This window comes from Carlito syrichta, unplaced genomic scaffold (genome assembly GCF_000164805.1).
Source record: "Carlito syrichta isolate Samal-C Ts95f unplaced genomic scaffold, Tarsius_syrichta-2.0.1 Scaffold308870, whole genome shotgun sequence".
Taxonomy (NCBI): domain Eukaryota; kingdom Metazoa; phylum Chordata; class Mammalia; order Primates; family Tarsiidae; genus Carlito; species Carlito syrichta.
In genome coordinates this window covers 1,229,886-1,254,521 of record NW_007252966.1, presented here as the reverse complement: position 1 = coordinate 1,254,521, position 24,636 = coordinate 1,229,886, and the positions used below count along the sequence as shown (strand labels likewise).

The window sequence follows — 24,636 nt, the reverse complement described above, 5'->3', positions numbered from 1 at the left end:
TTTTTTTTTTTTTTTTTTGAGCTGAGGTCTCACTCTATCTGTCAGTCTGGAGGGAAGTGGCTCAATCACAGCTCACTACAGCCTCGACCTTCTGGGCTCAGACAATCCTTCCACCTCCACCTCCTAACTTAGCTGGGGCTATAGGTGCATGCTACCACGCCCAGCTAATTTTGTATAGAGATGGAGTCTTACTATGTTGCCTAGGCTGGTCTCAAACTCCCCGGGAAGCTATTAATTCTTTAACTAACTCCAACAAGCAACTCACTCAACTTCCTAGTATTCAAGTTTCTAAGACATTTTTCAAACAGTTAGATTTGCCCTGCTTCTAAAACAACCCAGCACAATAGCAGAGATCAGTAAACTATTTTCCCTCTCATTTGCAAAATGGAAAGTGGGGAGAGGGAGGCAAATGTTTCCAGGAAGGAACCCACTACAGCAGACAGCACTTCCTCTGCAATTTTAGGAAGTTGTGTAGGAGTCTCCTGGTTTCTTATGAGTTTGAGGAGTCACTGCAAACCCTGGGAAAGCCACCCCCTGCCACCCTGCCAATGTTCATCTACTTCTGAGAAGACAAAAGGAGACCAGGGAGTGGATAGTTGCTGGGGTGTCATCCTGCATCTTGCCAAGCACCACACAAACCTTTGCTGTTTTCAAAATGCCATCGTTGGTCACTGGGTCTGTGGTGACAACAAATTGGCCTTCATTATCATTCAATATGGTGTACACGGCCTCCCATGCTGGGGTATTGGGGGCATCGGCGTCAGTCACTTTGAGTGTGGTGATTAGGACATTAGCTTCATTCTCGGGCACCTGGCCCTCGTACTGCAGAGCAAAGGAAAAGATGGGTCATTTACAGCATGCTGATGCTGCTGGTGGAGTTGGGTGCCGGGGGTTAAAGAAATCCATTCTGAGCCAGGGTCCAAGGAGAAGATGTGATGAGGAGAGTCTGTCCATGGGCACAAGTCCCGAAGGAAGTGCCCATTCTGTTAGCAGACCTTCATTTTGTGTTGGTGGAGCAGCACAAAGTACTCCTGAGAGTCTTTTTCCATGAGTACTTGAAATACTTTCCAAGGTCCTGGCTACCATACCCCTCAGCTTCTGGCCAGCCGCTGTCTATGATCTTGCTCAAGTGCAAGAAAGACACTGTGGTTAGCCACCCTTCACCTCTGCCTCCACATCCCATCTGCTCTTTACCAGTCATCTTATCAAATCAGTCTGCTCATTACGACCCTCTACTGCTGATTCCTATGCCGAAGCGACATTTCTACCTTCTTCTGTCCTACCTTTGCTTGACCTTCTTTCAACTCTTACTGGAAACGTCACACACTGTCTTTGGGAAGCCTTCTTGTACTCACATGCAGGATAGCAGGTCAGGATGGCAGCCTCTGCAAATGTCTACTAAATATGTCTTCTCTCCTTTTTCACTAACTATATTATTGGTGGTAGCCATGTGCTTAGCTAAAATACTATATTTCCTGGTTTCCCTTTCTTTGGAAACTGTCTAAGGAGTTGTAAAATTACCATGGTGGGATTGAAGACAGGAGCGTTATCGTTGATGTCGGTGATCGTGATCACAGCTGTTGCTGTTGTGCTTAAGCCCTCACCTTGGAGGTCCGCAGCTTGCACCAACAGGGTGTACGTGGGAATACTCTGCGGAGAGACCGGCACACCCAAGTCAGGGCCAAGACCACTAGCCACCTCAGGCCCAGTCCAGCCCAGCCTGCCACATAGAACCAAAATATTTTATAGTCTGCTTAAATGCCAGCCTGCCTGTCTTCTAGGAACAGAACCTGTGGGCAGAGGTTTAGACGCAAATCTCGGCCCATCACCACACTGACTGAAAACAGGCCTCAGCAGAGTTTTGCATTGCTGGTGGGATTTAGCTAATATTCATTTGCCTTCAACACCCTCTGGATCCTTCTGACCCCTGACCTCTCGGTCCAGCCCGGTGGTGACCACACTGATGACTCCTGTGTTCCGGTTGATGGTGAACATGCTCTTGTAAGGCAACTCAGGCTCTTGGCTGATGATGGTGTAAGCAATGGCGGCATTGTAGGTGTTCACGTCATCGTCTGCATCTGTGGCTGTGACCTGCATCACAGAGGTTCCTGGAAGTATTTGAGGAGAGGAAGATTTAGTCAAGCTGTATTTTGGGATTTGTTGGAACTCAATTTTCCCAACATTTTTTGGGTTAGGGGTGAGGAAAAGTATGGGGAATAAATAACCTTAAACAAACATTTTACAGGCTGAACACAGGTGGCAGAAGCCTGTAATCCCAGCACTTTGGGAGGCAGAGGCGAGAGGATTGCCTGAGTTCAGGGGTTTGAGACCAATCTGGGAAACTTGGTGAGACCTTGTCTATACAATAAATAAATTTTTAAAAATTGGCTGGGCATTGTAGCATGAGCCTGTAGTTCAGAAGAATTCAGACAGATCACCTGAGCCCAGTAGGTAGAGGTTGTGGTGGCCGCATGCGTTCCCCTGCACTCTAGCCTGGGCGACAGAGTGAGACTCCTACTCAAACAAATAAATAAATAAAACATTTTGGGGGGAGGGAGATGGGATTAACAGTAGCAAATATCTGTCTGGGAACGGGGAAACACCTCATATCAACAGGGTGCCTGAATGAAACGTAATTGTATACCTAACCCTTAACTATACCCCACAACATCATAACAAAAAAAAAAATTAAAAATAAATAAATAAACATTTTACTGTGTTTCACATTGAGTGAACGGCACGGAAAATTTTTTTATGTTCTAGAATTTTCTGCAATTTGTTTCTCAGCCATAGCTTCTTTTTTTTGAGTTGGAGTCTCACCCTGTCGTCCAGGCTCACGGCCACTGCAGCCTCAACTTGCTGGGTTCAGGCTATCCTTCCACCTCAGCCTTCCAAGAAGCTGGAACTACAGGCACACACTACCATGCCAGGCTAATTTTTTTTTTAAACATTATTATTACTGTAGAGATGAGGTCTCACCAAGTTGCCCAGGTTGGTCTCAAATCCTGGGCTCAGGCAATTCTCTCACCTCTGCCTCCCAAAGTGTTTGGATTAGCATGAGTCATTGTGCCTGGCAATTTTTTTTTTTTTTTTTTTTTTGAGTTAGAGTCTCACTCTGTCACCCAGGCCCCTGGGGGGCAGTGGCACACTTACAATCACCACAGCCTCAGCCTGCTTGGCTCAGGAGATCCTTCTACCCCAACCTTCCAAGTAGCTGGAACTACAGGTGCGTGCCACCATGCCCAGCTAATTCATTGATTGATTTTTTTTTTTTGAGTTGGCGTCTCACTCTGTTGCCTAGGCTGGAGTGTAGTGGCATGCTTACCGCCACCATAGCTTTGACCTGCTGGGCTCAGGTGATCCTTTCACCTCAGCCTTCTAAGAAATTGGACTTACAGGCACATACCATCATAGCCTGCTAATTTTTTTATTTATTGTAGAGACGAGGTCTTGCCAAGTTGCCCAGGTTGGTCTCGAACCCTGGGGTCAGGCAATCCTCTGGGCTCTGCCTCCCAAAGTGCTGGGATTATAGGCATGAGCCACTGCACTTGGCAATTTTTTGATTTGTTGTAGACAGAAGGTCTCACCAAGTAGCCCAGGCTGGTCTTGAACCCCTAGGTTCAGGTAGTCCTCCTGCCTTGGCCTCTGAAAGTGCTGGGATTTACAGGCATGAGTCACTGTACCCAGCAGCCACAGCTTCATTAAAGAGAGTGGTCATTTGAGATCACTGTCTTCAAGGTGAAAAAAAAACATTTATAGTAGAGTGTGGTGACTCATATCTGTAAGAGAGGATAGCCTGAGCCCACAGGTTTGAGATCAGTCTGGGCAACATGGCGAGACCTCGTCTCTACAATAAATCAAAAAATTAGCCAAGCATGGTGGCTCATGCCCGAGGTTCTAAGGCTGAGATGTAAGGATCACCTGATTCTAGCAAGTTGAGGCTGCAGTGGCCGTGAGTGTGCCACTACACTCCAGCCTGGGTGAAACAGTGAGACTCTGACTCAAAAAAAAAAAAAAGAAAGCATTTATAATATATGTGACTATCAAAGGACTAGTACCTAGAACATCAAAATATCTAAATAATGCTTAAGAAACAAAGAGCTTTAAAAACAAAAGAATAAACCTGTAATCCCGTGCCTTTGGGAGGCTGAGGTGAGTGGATTGCCTGAGCCCACAGGTTCGAGACCCGCCTGGGCAACTTGGCGAGACCTCATCTCTACAATAAATCAAAAATTAGCCGGTGTGGTAGCGTGCGCCTGTAGTTCCAGCTACTTGGAAGGCTGAGGTGAAAGGATCGCCGGAGCCCAGCAGGTCGAGGCTGTGGTAGCCGGGAACGGCCACTGCACTCCAGTCTGGGCGACAGAGTGAGACTCCAACTCAAAAAATAAAAATTAAAATTAAAAATAAAAATAAATAAAATAAAAACAAAAGGATAAACAGCAAAAATACAACTAACCCAGTAGGAAATAAAAAGAACCAAAGTCTAGAATAGGCAAGTCGTAAAGAAACTCAAATGGCCAGCAAACATGCCTAGTCCACTAGTAATCACAGAAATACAATTTTAAATCGCACTGAGATACAACTACACACTCAAATGATTGGCAAAAGCCAAAAGTCAAACAATTTCAGGATATATATTACTGGTGGGAGTGTAAGTTGGTTCAACCACTTTGGAAAACGGTTTGTTGTCATTTAGCAAAGCTGAATTCACACATGTCCAACAAATGAGCAATCCACTGTTATGGACCTTAGAGAAATTCTTGTGTATCTGCACCAAGAGGCATATTTAAGAATGTTCTTTGCGAGGGGGTGGGGCAGGATTGGCAGTAGTGGAAAACTGCCGGGGGTGGGGTGGGCGGGGGGGTGGGCAACCTCATCAACAAGAGTATCTGCATAATGAACATTTGTATATCTACCTGAATTATACCCACATCTTCAAAATTTAAAAAAAAACAAAAAAAAGAACCCAAGAATGTTCTGAGCCAGGCACAGTGGCTCACGCCTTTAATCCCAGCACTATGGGAGGCGGAGGTGAGAGGATTGCCTGAGCCCATGGGTCTGAGACCAGCCTGGGCAAACTTGGTAAGACCTCGTCTCTACAATAAATCAAAAAATTAGCCTAGCGTGGTGGTGCACACCTGTAGTTCCAGCTACTTGGAAGGCTGAGAGCACTGCTCATAATAGCAAGAAACCAAAACAATCCCAATTTCCATCAGCAGGGTGTAGATGAAATGTTTTACATAAATATTAAAATAGTCACACAAGGGAATACCATGCAACAATGAAATCAAATGGCCTACTCCTATGAACAACCACACAGAAGACTCGTAAGTATGCAAAGTTGAGTGAAAGAAATCAGACACAGAAATGTATGTAGAGTGTGAGCCTGTGTATATAAAGTATGAAAATAGGCAAGGTAGGATGGGCATGGTGGCTCACGCCTATAATCCCAGCACTTTGGGAGGCCAAGGTGACAGGATTGCCTGAGCCCACAGGTTTGAGAACAGCCTGGGCAACTTGGCAAGACCTCATCTCTACAAAATAAAAAATTGCCGGGCTCGGTGGCTCAGCCTGTAATCCCAGCACTTTGAGAGGCCGAGCTGAGTGGATGATGCATGAGGACTTTCTTGACCCTGCAGGTTCAAGACCCACCCAGGCAACTTAGCGAGACCTTGTCTCTACGATAAATAAAAAATTAGCTGGGCATGGTAGCACGCGCCTATAGTTCCGGCTACTTGGAAGGCTGAGGCGGGAGGATCGTCTGAGCCCAGCAGGTGGAGGCTGTGGTGGCCGGCAGCATGCCACTGCACTCCAGACTGGGTGGCAGAGTGAGACTCCAACTCAAAAACAAACAAACAAAAAAGGCAAAGCTAACAAGTTGCTATCCAGGGCAAATACACAAATTGTAATAGATAATGAAAAGAAAGGGAATGATTACCATGAAAGTCAGGGCATAGTTTCCTTAATGGAGGAAAGAAAGGAATGCGGTCAAGGAGGGTTGTTCAGGGGCTCAAGGTACTGGCCAGGATCTATTTTTTCATCAGGGAGGTTGTTCCTAAACTGTTTATACACTTTATGTACATAGAATGTTTTATACACACACATACACCCCCCAGTGCCGTCCAAATGAGTTCTGACCATATGAAGGGTCAACTTCAGAGACCTGACCCCAAGCTCTAGCCTATGGGGTTAGACACTTTGGAGTTCAAATAATCTAAAAGTCTTTCTGAGTATTCAGTTCCTTGTCACTGGACATACCTGGCAGAGCACCTTCCATGACAGATCCCTCAAAGATCTCCTGGGTGAACTGAGGCTTGTTGTCATTCTGATCTGTCACCGTGATCACAATCTCCATTGGATCCTCAATCGCATTTCCGTTCGATGACACAGCATGAGAGAAGAGCTGAAAGAGCCAAGTGAGGGTGACTTGAACCCTGATGAGAAAGTAGGGGCGGGAGAAGAGGCCTGGCCAGAGCAGTGTGGGCTCTACCTGACTTTCTCTCCTTCCCATTCTCTGAGATTCCCAGAGGAGAACTTTCCTCACACTTGTGCTGCTGCTACTTGAATGACATCCTAACAAGGGAAGTCCTACAGGCTAGAGGATATGCCTACCAGGTCAGACCTCCTGTTTCCCACATGAGAACTGGGGCATCAGGCCTGGAGATAAAGATGGAGGCCTAAAAACTACGACTTACTCCAAGCAGGGTGAAATTTGATGTGGCCACTTGAGTCTAACATTTCCCCCCTGATATTTCTGAATTTGGCGTTAAAACATGCCTCCTGGTTTCCTTAAGCTCATGCTACTACCAACTCACAGAAATGGGTTTTGCCCCCCTATACAATCAATGTCCACTCCTTTGGGTCAGGGACTACCATTCTCAAGAGCAGGTTGGCATCTTAGGTCTAAACTTGTACATGATGCATGAGGACTTTCTTCCCTTTTTTTTCCTAACAAGGAAAAAATAAACAACCCCAAATTGTCCCGGGTTCTCCTGTCATTTCTCCTTAGCAACAGGTTAAGAGGTGTCAAGTTAAGCTTCGCACATGTCCAGAGCCTCTGATCTGAGGACCCAACAGGGCTGACCTAGAAATTCTGCATGGATGCCCCATTGTCAACAAGTTTCTAAGAGATACTCACAATGTACTTGGCAATTTGTTCTCTATCCAGAGGCTCCGTCACTTTCAGCCATCCTGTTTCTCTTTCAATAATAAACACACCAACAGGAGGTGTATCTGCTCCTTGGCCAGTGATGCTATAGAAAACTTTGGTTTCTTTATCCCTGTTGGATTTGATCTGAAGACAAAAAGAAAGAAACAGAATTGGCAAGGAAGAACACCAACATGGGTCTTTTCCTCTTCTCTCCTTGGTCTTTTTCTGCTAAATCCTTCCCAGAGAAATAGAGAACTTCTTTGTCTACCTGAACCAGGTTTTTGGGAAATGGGCCCTTTTCATTTTCTGGACAGCTGATGGGAGGAATAACCCAGTCTCTCTTCTGTCTTCTGAGACCATGGTGGGAGATAGGAAATGTGAGCACTTCCAAGTGGGTTCCAGAAGCAGAGTCCTAGATGGAAAGGAGATGAGAAACAAAATGAGATCATTCAGGAGACATACTACAGATCTAACAGTCCGACCTACCCAGTCTGCATCCCCATCTTTCTGAGGCAGTGTATGGTTTTATCTTAATGACACATTATCTTATGAATGACAAATTATATACGATCCTCCAGAATGAATGACCAAAACAAAAACCAATAAACTCTTTTGCCATATAATAAAGACTATGTTCTCTTTTTATCCTTTCTATTGTCCAGAGTTCTAGTAATCATTATACATACACAATTACAGGTTTAAGGACTTGATATTATAATTTACAAGTAATTTCAAGCCTGTATAATCTGTCATTTTTAATAATAACATGACACTCCAGTAATTTAATATCAGAGCTCATTCAACAACTGTATATTCAGGTGTTTTCAATTTCTTTCAATTGGAGTTAACAGTCAAAATGAGTATGTTTTGAAAACTGGTATTAAGAACTACTTTGTGATCAATACAAATCGCTTCATATCATTGTATCATTATATAGTTTCCATTTGTCCTAACAGAAGCTGTTGGGATGGGAGCCAAATATACCCTTTGAGACTTGTATTGAACAGCATTTATGTGCAATAAAGACAACTTTAGGCATATGCAGGGAAATAAGAGAGTTGAAGATGGAAGGAAAAAAGTCTGCCAAATTGTTTAAGTGTTTTAAAGTGATTGCTGGTAATATGGCAAAGTTTCCAGAGGAAAATTTCATCTCCTACTCACCACATAAGAATACTAGGTTAGTACTCAGCCAGGCACAGTGGCACACAACTTTAATCCTAGCACTCTGGAAGGCAGAGGGGAGAGATTGCCTGAGGTTCAGGGGTTCAGGACCAGCCTGAGCAACACGATGAGACCTTGTTTTTATAATAAATAGCCAAGCATGGTGGCACATGCCTGTTATTCCAGTCACTTAGAAGGCGGAGGTGCTGTGATCGTGAGCATGCCACTGCACTCCAGCCTGGGTGACAGAGTGAGACTCTGACTCAAAAAATAAAATAAAATAAAATAAAATACTAAGGCCAGGCTCGGTGGCTCAGCCTGTAATCCCAGTACTTTGGGAGGCCTAGGCGAGTGGATTGCCTGAGCCCACGGGTTCGAGACCCGCCAGGGCAACTTGGCGAGACCTCGTCTCTACAATAAATCAAAAACTATCCGGGTGTGGTAGCGCACGCCTGTAGTTCCAGTTACTTGGAAGACTGAGACGGAAGGATCACTGGAGCCCAGCATGTCGAGGCTGCGGTGGCTGGGAATGTGCCACTGCACTCCAGTCTGGGCGACAGAGTGAGACTCCATCTCAAAAAATAAAATAAAATAAAATACTCACAGTCATTAAATGCCACTTGCCAAATTTGACTTAAGCCCTACTAGCTGGTTTTTTTTTAGATTCAAGATGCATGAAATACTATATGAGATGCTAACAGGGATTATCACAGAACCAATCTTGCAAGCTGATCACATGTGCACACATGTGCAAACATACCCACACACAATCTGTCCTCTACAATCTTGCCTTTGTCTCCTAGAGAGGCAGCCCGGCCTGGACCAAGGGCAGGCTCTGGAGTCAGGCTGCCTCAGTATGAATCCTCACCACGGCACCTCTTTGTCCAGGGCAGATACTTAGCTTCTCTGTACCAGTTTCCTAAGTCTAAAATAGGGATAACATTAGTATGTACCTCACAGAATTCTCAAGAGGATTAAATGAGATGCTGGCATTGCATGCAAAGCACTGAGAATAGTGCCTGAAACATAGGAAGTGCTCAATAAATGATAATGATGAAAATGATGGTTGGACTGGTTAAAAAACACCCAAGTTATGGTTTTATTGAGATTTGACCCCAGTACAGGAACAAAGTACGAAACTGATCATCAACACGGCACTGTGAGCCTTAAAAGGGTCATCGTGCACAGCCATGGTAAATGAATGAGCATTGAGGAATAAACACAAATCCATTTGTCACAATGAGAAGGATGACAAAGAGCATGTCTTGCTGACATTAGGACTGCAGGATATTTTTAGAGAATGATACTAAGTAATGATGACACTGTGTTGGCAAAACATAACACTAACATCTTTCATGTGTAAAATTAAGGTGGAATCATGCCTCAACATACTGAACATGGGATTCATTCTAAAAAAAGATAGGATATCAGACTGAGAAAACTCACCCAAAGTGAAAGAAAGAACTAGAAGCTTGGACTTAGTCTTTTTTTTTTTTTTTTTTTTGAGTTGGAGTCTCACTCTGTCACCCAGGCTGGCATGCAGTGGCATGCTCCCAGCCATCGCAGCATTGACCTGATGGGCTCCGGCCATCCTTCCACCTCAATCTTCCAAGTAGCTTGAACTACAGGTGTACACAGCCGGCTAATTTTTGATTTATCATAGAGACAAGGTCTTACCAAGTTGCCCAGGTGGGTCTTGAACCCACAGACTCAGGCAATCCACTCGCTTTGGCCTCCCAAAGTGCTGGAATTATGGGCTGAGCCACCGAGCCCAGTCAGACTTTTTCTTATACAAATTAAGAGAGGTAAGATTGCCACCCCCTCTGAATACAGTAGTACCTGGTCCCATCAGGGTCCTTTGAACTAGAAACAAACCAAGATGAATCTCAAGCCAGTGGAAAAGGTCTGACACCTAACACTCAATATCTGTTCTTCCTTTCTGATTTAAAACAAAGCAAAACAAAAAACTCTCTCCCTCTCTAATATATATTTCAATTTTGTACTTAGCAATGTACCCACATAAAAGACTGTTTCCTCTACTATACTTGCAGCTAAGATATGGCCATGAGGCTTAGTTCTGGCCAATAGGATGTAAGCAGAAGTGTTGCTTGAAAATTCCACAAAGGTTTCTAAAAGGCAGACAGGTAACTAAGCAATACATTTTTGTGTGTTTTTTCCGTTCTTCTATCACTTAGAATAAAGAAGTGATGACTGGAGCTCTAGTAGCCATCTTGGATCATGAGGTATCCTTGAGGATGGAAGCCATGTGCTGAAGTTGGCAGAGCAGAAGGGAAGGAGGAAACCTGGCTTACCCTTACATTTCCTTAGCTTGAAATAATATTTTGCAAAAACCACTTTAATTTTGGGTTTTAGAAAAGATGTACTTAAACCCAATCCTGATACAGCAGACATGAAGATAGAGTACCGGGGAAGAAAAGTTGAAAAACAAGCTCAAAACTTTCTCTTGGTCATAAGAGGCTTCTCACACACAGTTGCCCAGTGTGAGCTGAACTTATGTGAGTGAATGACGGGGTCCACTGGAGACTTGAGTCTACAGTACTAAGTTCCACATTTTCCTGGTTGGTCTAATTACACCAGGGAGAAAAATCAGGTCTCTCAGGAGGACTAGACCTGTAAGTTCTAATCAAAAGAGTGTAGAGTTGCTTTTTAAAATGACAGCCAGGCCGGGCTCAGTGGCTCAGCCTGTAATCCCAGTACTTTGGGAGGCCAAGGTGAGTAGACTGCCTGAGCCTATGGGTTCGAGACCAGCCTGGGCAACTTGGCGAAATCTCATCTCTACAATAAAAATAAATAAAATAAAATAAGATAAGATAAAATGACAGCTGGGCACAGTGGCTCATATTTGCAATCCTAGCACTTTGGGAGACTGAGGTGAGAGGAATGCCGGAGTCCACGGGTTTGAGACCAGCCCAGGTAACTTGGCAAGACTTTGTCTCTACAATCTCCAAAAATTAGCCTGGCATAGTGGTGCACACCTGCCATGGTGGTCCAGCTACTTGGAAGGTTGAGGCAGAAGGACTGCCTGAGTCCAGCAGGTTGAGGCTGCAGTAGCTGTAAGCATGCCACTGCACTCCAGCCTGGGCAACACAGTGAGACTCTGACCAAAAAAAAAAAAAAAAAAAGGGCAGATAGATTATGTAGGCTTGTGATAACTTGTAAATTACAAGTTCCAAGAATCTCAAGAGCTTTTGGGGAGAAAACCAGGAGCCAACATTAAAGGCCTTGGCACTTTAACACATTCCACGTTTCCAAGGCACTAAGCAGGACACAACCAGAAGGTCTCCCTAGAGAGACATTCTGGTAGGGCACCGTGGCAGCAGTTTAGAAATTGGCAACGGTGTTTGGCTTTGGGTAACAATTCACAGAAACATTCTTTTCAAAAACCTAGGCAGGCATGCGTCCTTCCGTTCATGGCCGATCCATTTGTCCATTCAATCTTTACTGGGGTCAGTATGAGCCAGACCTAAAGCCAGGCTCAGCAAATACAGTGGGGAAAGATCTGACAGAGGTTCCCGTCCAGCGGGCAAAAGTGTCCCACTGGTACTTCGACTTTTTTGCCAAGACCCTTCCCACTGGATGCACAAAGAACACGACGACTAGAAAATTGACCTATTGCTTAATCTTCCTCTAGGAGGAGAGTGAGCACAACTGACAATTCCTGAGTACTAAACATAGGCCTTATCTATTTCTAGCATTTCATATGCTTTTGTTTTTGTTCTGAGTGGGGATCTCACTCTGTCACTCAGGCTGGAGTGCGGTGGCACAATCAGGGCAAAGTTTCCACCTCCTGGGCTCAGGTGATCCTTCTGCCTCAGCCTCCTGAATACAGGTGGGACTACAGGTGAGTGCCACCATGCCTGGCTAATTTTATTGATTTTTTGTGTGTGTGGAAGAAAGGTCTCACTACGCTGGCCAGGCTGGTCTTGAACTCCTGGCCTCAAGCAATCCTTTGACCTTGATCTTCCAAAGTGCGAGGATGATAGGCATAGGCTTCCATACCTGACCCCGTTTCACATGTATTAATTCACTCAGTCCTCGCTATTATCCCCATTTCACAGGTAAGGAAGTTTGGGCATAGACAGGTCAAGCAACACCTCCAAAGGCTATTCAGTTGGCAAATGGCAGGGCTGGGGTCTAATGTTGGACAGATCTCAGGCCTTAACCCAGTCTTCCACATGCCTGTTCCCCAGAGCACAACAAGGACCCCAAACCCTTAAAGAATTAGTTAGTCAGATCAATAGTTCTCAACTGGCAGCCACTGGCAGTATGTGGAAACGTTCTTTTTATTTATTTTATCATTTTATTTTTAGAGACAGGGTTTTGTTCTGTCACTCAGATTGGAGTACAGTGGCGTAATCATAGGTCACTGCAGCTTCAGACTCCTGGGCTCAAGCAATCCTCCTGCCTCAGTTTCCCAAGAAGCTAGGACTATAGGCATGTCCAGCTTGTGTGTATATGTAGAGATGGAGTCTTGTATATTGCCCATGTTAGTCTTAAACTCCTGGTCTCAAGTGATCCTCCTCCTGCCTTGGTCTCCCAAAGTACTGGGATTATAGGAGTGAGCCACTGCATCCAGACTATGTAGAGATATTTTTGGTTGTCACAACTGGAAGTGGAGGTGCTACTGGCGTCTTGTGAGTTAAGGCCAGGAATGCTGCTGACCATCTGACAAACCCCACAACAAAAAAAGTATCCAGCCCCAAACGTCAATGGTGTCAAGGCTGAATATTAGTCAGGAGACTAAAGTAATAGTGAACTTCTAAGAAACATGCCTATGTACCTGATGGTGGTGGTGGGGGTGGTGTCCCACAGCCTTAAGCGTGACTTTGGTGGAAAATTTTCTGCGGGTGGAATCCCAGGCATGGATAAGAAAACTGGTCTCTGAATTGTGAAGCTGTAGAGGCCGTTTGACTGTAATCGCACCGTCTGTGCCCACTTTGAATCGAGAGTCAGCAGAATAATAGGCCGTCCTGGGTCGACCAGTGCATCCTTCAAAAGTCACTGCAGGGCAGAAATCACAGTGATTAGGAAATTGGGCAGATGAACAACAACTCCTTCTCCATAGAGTGAACTGGATTCGCCCCTCAAAAGCCTCACACAAAACCAAGCACAAGCAGAACAAGCCATTACCTGGTAGCAAAACAACAGAAACTTCCCAAGACGTTGTTATCACCACTGTATTCTACACAATTACAGGATGACTGTGCATTGCGGTGACTTTTTTCCCCATTCGCTTGTCAACTGAAAGCAGCATCTTGTCTAGAAAATAACTTCTCTTTCCTAATAATAACAAGAAAAGGGGCATCTCCTTCAGATGACTCGTGCCAGTATGACACAGACCGGTAAATTAACTGACAGGATATGCATTGGGTCCAAAAGATAGAGGCCAAGGATAGTCTACATTTAAAACAATTTTTTTAGCTGGTGTCGGTGGCTCAGCCTGTAATCCCGCGCTTTGGGAGGCCGAGGTGAGTGGATTGCCTGAGCCCGCGGGTTCGAGACCCACCTGGGCAACTTGGTGAGACCTCAACTCTACAATAAATCAAAAAATTAGCCGGGCATGGTAGCGCACACCTGTAGTTCCAGCTACTTGGAAGGCTGAGGCGGAAGGATTGCCGGGGCCCAGCAGGTCGAGGCTGTGGTGGTAGCCAGGAGCAGCCACTGCACGCTAGTCTGGGTGACAGAGACTCCAATTCAAAAAAAAAAAAGAGGGTGATAGAAGACAAACAGGGGGGATGTTTGTTGAAAGTGTAACTTTTTTTGAGTTGGAGTCTCTGTTGCCCAGACTGGAGTGCAGTGGCACGATCACAGGCATCACAACCTCGACCTGCTGGGCTCAGGCAATCCTTCTGCCTCAGTCTTCCAAGTAGCTGGAACCACAGGCACATGCCACCATGCCCTGCTAATTCTGGATTATTGTAAAGATGAGGTCTCACCATGTTACCCAGGCTGGTCTCAGACCCCTGGGGCTCAGATAATCCTCTCACCTCTGCCTCCCAAAGTGCTGGGATTACAGTTGTGAGCCACTGTACCCAGTGAAGGTATAACTCATACTGGATGGTGCAGGCAGGTCTTTCTGAGGTAGAGGCATCTAAGTTGGGACCTGAGGGAGCCTGTCTTGCAGAACTCTGACTTCCAGAGCCCTCTAGGCAGAGGGAACAGTTAATGAGATAATTCATTCTAGGAAACTCTCCACTTGGCCTGTTTTTCTCCCTTTCAAATAATTGTCCAATGGAATTTCTACTTCATCCAAGTGCTCTTTTATAAAAAATTCCTGCTGTTATGCCTATTTTACAAGGCTAGACATCTCAACATTCATAAAGATCAGGTTTCTGCCAGAAAACCCTGGAGGCATCTGTGAAGCCTGAGCAGCAGTTTTCATTTCTTCCACCAGGGGCCTCCCTTGCAAACATTTCTGGTGTCATCAGCCCTATTCTTGCCTGAGAATATGAAATGGTGTTTGGTGGTTCAAGCCTGTAATCCCAGCACTTTGGGAGGCCAAAGTGAGAGGATTGCCTGAGCCCGCAGGTTCAAGACCAGCCCGGGCAACATGGTGAGACCTTGTCTCTACAGTAAATCAAAAATTAGCTGGGCGTGGTAGCACTCACCTGTAGCTCCTCCTACTTGGAAGGCTGAGGCGGAAGGATCGGCTGAGGCGGAAGGATCGCCTGAGCCCAGCAGGCCGAGACTGCGGTGGTTGGGGGCATGCCACTGCACTCCAGCCTGGGCGACAGAGTGAGAGATTCCAACTCAAAAAAATAAAATACAATAATAAATAAAAGCCGGGCTCGGTGGCTCAGCCTGTAATCCCTCGCCTTTGGGAGGCTGAGGTGAATGGATTGCCTGAGCCCACGGGTTCAAGACCCGCCTGGGTAGCGAGACCTCATCTCTACAATAAATTAAAAAAACAGCCGGGCATGGTCGCGCATGCCTGTAATTCCGACTACTCGGAAGGCTGAGGCGGAAGGATCGCTGGAGCCCAGCAGGTCGAGGCTGCAGTGACCGGGAGCAGCCACTACACTCAAGTCTGGGCGACAGAGTCAGACTCTAACTCAAAAAATAAAATAAAATAAAATAAAAATAATAAATAAATAAATAAATAAATAAACAAAATCATATTTGGGGGACTATAGGGTAGGTGCTACCGATTATCTCCATTTAGAAGATGGAAACTGAGGCCCAGAGAAGTTTAGAAATTTATCAGATATCCCCTAACTAGTAAACAGCAGAGCTTGGACAGGTCCTTAACACGGGTTACTTAGTCTCTAGGTTGGCTTGCTCTTTATCTGGAAAGACCCTATTAACCTTTGGTTTTGCAGTGGTAAATTCATGGCTGACTGCAGCTCAGGAAATCCTTCCACCTCAGCCTCCAGAGTAGCTGGGACTACAGGTACAACCATACCTGGCTGATTTTTTGACTTTTTGTAGAGAGGAGGTTTTGCTATGCTGCCCAGGCTGGTCTCAAATTCCTGGGCTCAAGTAATCCCCTCGGCTTGGCCTCCCTATGTGCTGGGATTGCAGGGATGAGCCACCACACTGCACCAGGCAACCTGGGCTATTTTTAAAGGATTCTGCCTCCAAGTTAGGATTCCAAGGATGTTAGATTTGAGGCCATCCCATACCTGGGAGTCTGCTACCTGGCAAATAAGCAAAGCAACAAAACCTAGAAGAGTTGGTTCACAGGAAGGGAACTGGGTCCTTCAAATAATCACTCTCCTCATCCTCTCACCCCCTCTCACCCCCTAGGCTGGACCTACCACTCATTTTCCAATCTTGGAGGGATGGGGTGGGGTGAGTAGGGAGTAGCTGTACTAAGTGATAGGAAGACAGAGACAAGGAAAAAAGGTTGGTCTCAGGGTCTGTGACTGGATTATAAACCCAGATTCTGCCATGTTCTTGCTGGGTGGCCTTAGCAAATTGCTGAATCTCTGTGGATCTCGAGTTTCTCTACCATGACATAAAGGATACCACCACTGGTTGAGGCTGTCTCTTCAGGGTGAAGATTAGCCAAGACAGTGAATGTGATCACATTTTCTAAGCTACAGAGCAAGGCAAGTAGAAGAGATGACCATTCTTTCTGTGCATTTGGGCAGACGAGCTGGAAGTATTTGCTGAATGAACAGATGAGCTACCAACGCAAGAAGCAAGAAACACCAGGTCCTTAAAGGCTAGGCAGAAACCATCCTTTTAAGTCTAAAAGAAGATTTTTTTTTCAAACTAGTAAAATAAGATGCTTCTCAAAGAACCCTTTCCTGCCTCCAGCAGAAGCAATGGGGCAACTGGCCGTCCTGGTGGGCTTGTCATGTAAGTAAGGAACAAGAGCTGCCCTGAATTCTTTTCTCTAGCCATCCCAAATCTGGGCAGTGAAAGTTGAGACAAACATGATTGGACTTGCCAAGGGTGGTGGCCCTAGAAAATGAAAATGGTTTGCAAATAACTGCACGCAAGGCACTTAACCTGCTTTGGGGCATCTCTCCTTAACGGTGGTTAAGCCTAGCCCTTTGAGAAGTGACAGGGTAAGTATGACAGGGAGCCTCAACCTGAATTTCCAGGTGCTCATTAAGACTCATTACCCTTCCGTGCAACCTGATCCTCTGGGCTGATAAATTGGAAATTACAGGAAGACTGAGGGGCTCCGGCTCCAGGAAGGCTCTGGGAAGCTCACTTCAGCCCTGGCAAGAGCTGGCCTGTCTCTGGGTCACAGCGACCTCTGATCTCTGACACTGGCAAGCAAGAGGAAAGAAGAATGGCAAAGTGTTGAAACAGGAGGATCGGGACAAAAGAATTGGGTACATGTGAACATTTCCATCTTAAACAGTTAACAGAAATAAGGCCAGCAAAGGGTCTAAGTATCCTTTAAGTCAGCATGCCTACCTCTCGCAAACTTGTTAGTCACTTGGTCTAAAAACCAAATTCCAATAACAAGAGCCAAGACTTCACTGATCATCTCTAAATGGAAAATCTTTTCACCACAAATTATATCATCACCATCATCAAAAACTACAGCCTCAACTAATAGCTTCAACTACCCTTTATCAACTTTTTTTTTTTTTTTTTTTTGAGTTGGGATCTCACTCTGTCACCTAAGCTGGAGTGGCACGATCACAGCTTGCTGCAGCTTCAACCTCCTGGGCTCAGGCAATCCTTCTGCCTCAGTCTCCCAAGTAGCTGGGACTATAGGCATGCACCAATATGCCCGGCTAATTTTTTTTTGTTTTTGAAGAGACAAGGTCTTGCTATGTTGCCCAGGGTGGTCTTGAACTCAAGCAATCCCCCAGCCTCAGCCTCCCAAAGTGCTGGGATTACAGGCGTATTTTAAACATGTGTAGAATGCTGATTAATGTGTCAAGTTCTATTTTAAACAGCTTACAAATATTAACTCATTTAATTCCCAGATTCTAAAAGGTTGGTACTCTCATTGTTCCCTCTTTACAGAAGGAGAAACTGAAGCAGCTAGTAAGCATGTGGCAGAACTGTGAGTCAAACCCAGGCAGTCTGAGAGTTATGCTCCTAACCAGGCTTTGTGCCTCTCTCTACAAGCTAGGTTCTTGCTCTCTGCTCTTTGTGTCTAATTTTCGGATTTAATTCCCACCCCGCCCTATGGGGTAGGCATCAGTATTCCTGTTTTCTTCTCCCTAAATTATACACCGTTGAGTGGTGGGGCTGGGCTGTCTCACTCCAAAGTGAGAGATTTTCACCACTGTTTCTCATATGCAAAGTAGGGATATGCTTTCCAGCAATAAGAAAAAGGGACACTTATTAAGAAAAAACAAAGCCAGCTCCAACAACAGAAAGGCATTCCAGAACAGTACAGAATTCAACACACCAGGAGAGTAATAATAACTGGGGTAGGAAATTAGCACTGCTGTAGTTCCAGCTACTTGGAAGGCTGAGGCAGAAGGATCACCCGAGCCCAGCAGGTCGAGGCTGCAGTGGCTGTGAGTATGCCACTGCATTCCAGCCTGGGCAATAGAGTGAGGCTCTGATTCAAAAAATATTAATAATAACTGGGGTAGGGGTAGGGATAGGGGTTGGGGTGGGGATGGGAGACAGTTAAAAATAAAATTTTTCCTTGTAGATCTTTGTATTATGTTGTCTGTTACTTTTTTTTAATGGCAAAAACTAGTAAGAATGACTTTTTAAAGATGTCTTTAGCACATTGTGTTTCTTGGTGTTGTTATTTATCCTACAGCACCCCATTTTCTAGCCTAGAAGTAGGAACCTTAACCACAGGCCCCTAGAAAAGATGACTGAAGTTCAAAAACAAACTAAACCCAAGTACATGAAAAACTTTTGGTCTCGGGCGGGCTTTGAGTGCTCAGCAACATTCCTTGTTTGGAATTGCCATCATGCCAAGGGACAGTCCCACTTTCAGGATCCCGTTTCTTCTCCCACCCCCGCCCAGCTCCATAAATGGAATGTGAGTGGGTAGAAACAAGACAGGCTCAAAGGCCTCTATATATTCCCAGAAGCAGTTGGAATTTAAGGACGGGGATTCTGCTATCAAAGGCAGCTAACCTAACCATCCTTGAGTTATTTGGTAACCAGAAGGAAAATCCAGTCTCTTAAAAGCAACCGCTTGAAAGTAGTGTTTTGGCCACACACATACAAAGGGGCACATTATAGATTATCTCCCTCTCATCAGAATACTTTTCCCACAGCTAAAGAACACTGAATTTAGCTTTATTTCAAGGACCACTTGAACTTGAGAGCTCAGACTCAGAAGAGAAAATTACATGCACAAACTAGAGGACAAGATCAGAGACCCTTCTGAGGCTCTTGGGGGCCATGCCGCCATTGTGTATCCCCAAACCAAAGGTTTCAGTTTCTAATGTAAACACTGAAGATAGAAGACAAGAAGCTTGCTGGGCATGGTGGCTCAAGCCTGTAATCCCAGCACTTTGGGAGGCAGAGGCAAGAGGATTGCCTAAGCTCAGGGGTTCGAGACCAGCCTGGGCAATAAAAAATTAACCAGGTGTGGTGGCACATGCCTATAGTTCCAGCTACTTGAAAGGCTAAGGCAGAGACGGGCTTGGTGGCTCAGTAATTCCAGAACTTTGGGAGGCTGAGGTGAGTGGATTGCCTAAGCCCGCGGATTTGAGACCCACCCGGGCAACTTGGTGAGACCTCATCTCTACAATAAATCAAAAAATTAGCCAGGTGTGGTAGCGTGCTCCTGTAGTTTCAGCTACTTGGAAGTCTGAGGCGGAGGGATCGCCGGAGCCCCAGCAGGTAGAGGCTACAGTGGCTGGGAGCGGCCACTGCACTCCAGTCTGGGCGACAGAGCGAGACTCCAACTCAAAAAAAAAAAAAGAAAGAAAGAAAAGAAAGGCTAAGGCAGAAGAATTGCCTGAGCCCAGCAGGTCCAGGATGCGGCGGCTGTGAGTTGCCCTTGTACTCTAGCCTGGGCGACAGAGTGAGACTCCAACTCAAAAAAACAAAAAAAAGAAGACAAGAAGCTTAACCTGATGGATGGAGGGAATCCTGGGAATACAGGTACTTTCACTCAGGAGTTTTTCTTTTTGCCGGTTAGGAGCAGTGTTTCTAACCCTGGTTTTGTTAAGGCTCCACAGATACCATTGCCTATATAATTTCTTTCTAGGTTGTCCATTTTCTTAATGACACTGGTAATTCTCGCATGTATTCTTTTGATGAGTGATCATGAAATCAGTAAACATTACAGGTTTATTGAACATTCATGCTCAACAGAAAATGTGATTTCACTTTCAAAAAATTCAAAGGAGAGAACAATCAGGCCTCCGGTTTGTCCATATTTGGGGCATGTTGAAGAGAAGATTCAAGTTCTACCAGGAAGACTGACCATAAGTTATTACACTGACCCAGTAAGTCTCTACCTGTAAGTGTCCACTTGCTACTGAGAACTACGGATAATAACAGCAACCTAAAATCGTTGCTAGTAGATACAGCAGCCCTGTAAGGTAGGGATTTAGCATTGTTTGTTTATAAATGAGGACACTGATGGAACTCTTAGCCAAGCCACATAAGTGACAGAGCCTGTGGTCTGATACCACTTGACTTATCAGGGATTAACCACCAAAACTAACCATGCAGCCTGTCTCTTAGTACTGATGGGTCACTTGTGAGAATGCTAACTGAATGGATACCGGGAAGTTAGTTCACACAAAAGAATGGGACAGTTGGAGATTAATTAGAATAAGAATAATAGCAAAAGTATTATGATTGCTGTGGTCTCACTCTGTTGCCCTGGTTGGAGTACAGTAATATAATCATAGCTCATTACAACCTCTAAATTCCTGGACTCAAAGGATCTCCCTGCCTCAGCCTCCTGGTACATAGGACTATAGGCTCATGCCACCACTCCTAGCTAATTTTTAAAGTTTTTGTATAGGTGAGGTCTCACTATGTTGCCCAGGCTGATCTTGAACTCCTGGCCTAAAGTGATCCTCCTGCACTGGTCTCCCAAATTGCTGGGCCAGGGTGCCTGGCCTGTAAACAAAAACATTATTTACAATTACTCCTCTCTCCTCAGATGAACATTGACCTTTGGAAACTCAGTTCCAAGTCTTAGAAAAACATAAGGATATTTCAACAGCCATGAAAAGGAGGTCTTTTTTTTTTAACTTCAGATTCAAGAATGTTCCAATTTATGTCACCATTGTGCATAAACTGAAACAAGTCAGAGTTCCTCTAATCAGCCAGCTTCAACCCTGAACATTTTTCCAGGGAAGATAAGCAGCTTGGAATATCACGTTGCACAAGCATGACTCCTGGTGTGCGCCCATGACGTCCATGCGATGTGCTCCCAGGGTGGCGGCTGAGGCACCTGCACCCCTTGTTGACAGGCGGCTCCCATAGAATCCAAGGACGGGAAGTTTATTTGTACAAAGCCCATCAAGTTCTTTCTCCCAACCTCCCCAAAACGACCTTGCCCAGAACAAATTACATATGGTCTCTGTCTTCACTAACTGAACTTACATCCTGAAAACAGATGTCAACGATGAACGCTGCCTGGATAAGAAGATGGGAGCAAAGTCTCCTTGGCTTCCGCTTCCATCAGAGCAGACCAGGGTGGAGAGCAATGCAGAGAGCAAACAGTGAGGCCAAGATTAAGGTACAATTAGCCCAGGTCCATTAACCCTTTGCTTCCCGAAGGGGAGTAAGCGAGGCTAAAAGGTTCCATCACCCCTGTCTTTTCCCCCCTTTGTTTTAAGCCTACTCCTGTGAGCTGTGTCGTTCTGGCACTGTGTATCTTGCTTTCCTGATGCTGGTTCTGCTAGGCTGATGCTATTTCCTTCTCTGACAGCAAACACCATGGACGTGGATCCGAACCAGCCCAGGGGGAAGGTCATAAACAGCACTTTTGGAGTTGGTTTAAAGCCCGTGCAAATATGTCCATAGTTGTACATTCGAGGGAATGGGGTCAAACTGAGGTGGGCTCAGCTGTGCTTCTTAGGCTACCACCGTGGGTAAATTATGTTTACTCCCTGTATCAGTTTCCCCATTCTATAAAAAGGGGACATTCCCACCTCCTTCAAGGGATTGCTTCAAGGATTCTTTCTTCAATGAACCTTTATTAAGTCCTCACTCTTTGCCAGGTATCATTCTAAGGCCTGAGAAATACAGCAATGAACAAAAGAGAGTCCCTGCTCTCATGGGGCGGGGGGCTTATATTCCAGCAGCAAAGAGATCATTAACAAGTGAATCAGTGAGTACCAGAAACGAAAAGTGTAATAAGGAAATAGAAGCAGGTAAGGAGATTCCAAGGGCTTTATACAAGAGACAGGACAACTTAATAAGAGGCATTTAGGGAAGGCCCCAAGAAAGGGCATGGAAGAGAATGCCCCAGCTTTGGCTGCATGCTAAAGGGAGGGAAAGAGCCAGGTAAAAGTGTTGGGGAAACAGTCCCAAGGTTTACTCAAGAACTATGTACTTACTGCATGCATACTGAATGCTAGGCCTTGTTCTAGTACTTAGATCCTGCTATGAACATGGCCCTGCCCACTTGAGGCCAACATTCTAGAGGAGTTAAAGTAATTGTAGCACAGGCCTATCTATGGGTAGGGTTAGCTCCTGTTCCTTCAGTCTGGAGGGCCAGAGGTCTCCCCACATGCCACATCCTTCTTGACAAGGCCAGAAAAGAACTGAATGTTAAATTGCTTTTCTTTCCAGGCACCACCAGGTTAGCACAGAAACAGCCAGTGCCCACTGATTTAAAAAAAAAACAAAATGGGCCAGGCATGGTGGCTCAAGCCTGTAATCTCAGCACTTTGGGAGGCCAAGGTGAAAGGATTGCCTGAGCCCACGGGTTCGAGACCAGCCGGGTGTGGTAGTACACCCCTGTAGTTCTGGCTACTTGGGAGGCTGAGGCGGAAAGATCGCAGGAGCCCAGCTCAAAAAAAAAAAAGCGTCACCCAGTTTAATCTCAATATTCCTGCCTGGGTGGGACTCCAGTGTCTCAGTTGGAGAAGCTGGAGCTACTTCTCCATTCAAGACCGAGTGCTTGGTCTCAATTTTCTAGAGTAGACACTAACTGGCAAGGAATCTCACCTTGACTTTTTTTTTTGGAGTTGGGAGTCTCAGTCTGTCGCTCATGCTGGAGTACAGTGGTATACTCATGGTCACTGCATCCAGCTACCTTGACTCATTTTAACGGAGGAGAGAGAGGCAATTAAACTCCACTCTGGCAAGGAGCTGGCCAGCGTCTGGGCCTCCTGCAGAGGTGGAGGTGAGAGGGACTTCTTTCCCACCTGTCACAGGGAGGGAAACTTGTTTGGTTCCTTCCAAAAGAACAAGAGGCCCAGTGGCTCATACCTATAATCCCATTACTTTGCGGGGAAGAGGTGAGAGGATTGCCTGAGCCTGTGTGTTCAGACCAGCCTGGGCAACATGGTGAGACCTGGTCTCTACAATAAATCAAAAAATTAGCTGGGCGTAGTGCCATGTGCCTATAGTTCCAGCTACTTGGAAAGTTGAAGTGGAAGGATCACCTGAACCCAGCAGGTTGAGGCTATGGTGACCACTGTCTCCAGCCTGGGCAACAGGGTGAGACTGACTCAAAAACAACAATAAAAACAAAAGAACAAGAGGAGCGGGGAGGCCCTCTGGCTTCCACACCAAATTGCAGCAGCCTTATTGTCCCTGCATACAAGTATAGATACCCTACTCTACTTGCCTAAACACAGAGGCCATAACTGATCATTCCCATGGGCTGCAACCCAGGAAACATTCCTGTGGTGAGGTTGGGCAACCCAGGAACTGTTTGCTCATTGATTAGAATGAAAAGCCTCCCTGCTCACCACAGTTTCTGCCCACTTTTCCTTTCTGTTGGGTTCCCTGAGGCCAGGGAGGGACCTGTGTACTGAATTCCAAAGCAGGCAAGTCCTTGTCCTGGAACCCCTGCTGACCACTTGCAGGAAGGGACAGCAGACAGGTCTGGAGAGATGGAAGACTGGGTCCTAGGCCCTAGTGTGGTGGGAAGACCTTGATTCCCACTGGGTCCTGGGCCCCAGTGCAATAAGGCTTCAATTCCCACTGGATCCTGGACTCCAGTGCAGTGGTAAGGTTTCAATTCCAACTGGTGAAACAAAGCATGAACCAAAATGCCTCCTAACATCATTTCCATCCAGGGTCTGACTTGAACTATATATAGACTATCCTGGCCCTGCCTCAGACTAACTGGATCCAGATGTCTAGGGTCGGGGTAGTATCAGGGTGAGGGATTTCTTTTGAGGGTGATGAACATGTTACAAAATTGATTGTGGTAATAGGTGTTCAACACTGTGAATAAACTAAAAGTCATTAAATTTTAAATTCTATACTTTATTTTATTTTTTGACAGGGTCTCATTCCATTGCCCAGGTTGGAGTGCAACTCAATCACACCTCACTATAACCTCAAACTCCTGGCCTCAAGCAATCTTCCTGCCTTAGCCTCCTGAGTAGCTGGGACTACAGGCATGTACCATTATACCTAGCTAATTTTATGTGTTTATTTTTAGAGGCAAGGTCTCACTATGTTGCCTGGGCTGGTCTCAAGCAATCCTCCCACCTTAGCCTCCCAAGTATCTGGGATTACAGGTGTGATCCTGGCCTCTATACTTTAAATGTGTGTTAATAGATGGTATATGCATTATATCTTTTTTTTGTTGCTGGGCGTAGTGCCATTTGCCTGTAGTTCCACCTACTTGAGAAAGCAGGATTTATTAAGAGGATAGAAAAGCTGCCGGGCTAAGTGGCTCAGCCTGTAATCCCGCGCTTTGGGAGGCCGAGGTGAGTGAATTGCCTGAGCCCACGGGTTCGAGACCTGCCTGGGCAACTTGGTGA

General features: G+C 45.6%; 1 protein-coding gene across 1 annotated transcript in view; it reads right to left on the bottom strand.

Annotated features, from left to right (window-relative positions):
- Positions 1-639: 639 nt before the first annotated feature.
- The window catches only part of LOC103268676 (cadherin-1-like), a gene marked incomplete at its 3' end in the record, with an annotated part of 70,640 nt that continues 46,643 nt past the window's right edge, over positions 640-24,636 (bottom strand). The window contains exons 2-8 of the mRNA XM_008066264.1: positions 13,113-13,333; positions 7,419-7,562; positions 7,139-7,294; positions 6,259-6,403; positions 1,933-2,108; positions 1,522-1,650; positions 640-822 (exon numbers count right to left, since the gene is read on the bottom strand). Of these exons, the coding sequence (XP_008064455.1) occupies positions 640-822; positions 1,522-1,650; positions 1,933-2,108; positions 6,259-6,403; positions 7,139-7,294; positions 7,419-7,562; positions 13,113-13,333 (1,154 nt within the window). The remainder of the gene's footprint in view (positions 823-1,521; positions 1,651-1,932; positions 2,109-6,258; positions 6,404-7,138; positions 7,295-7,418; positions 7,563-13,112; positions 13,334-24,636) is intronic.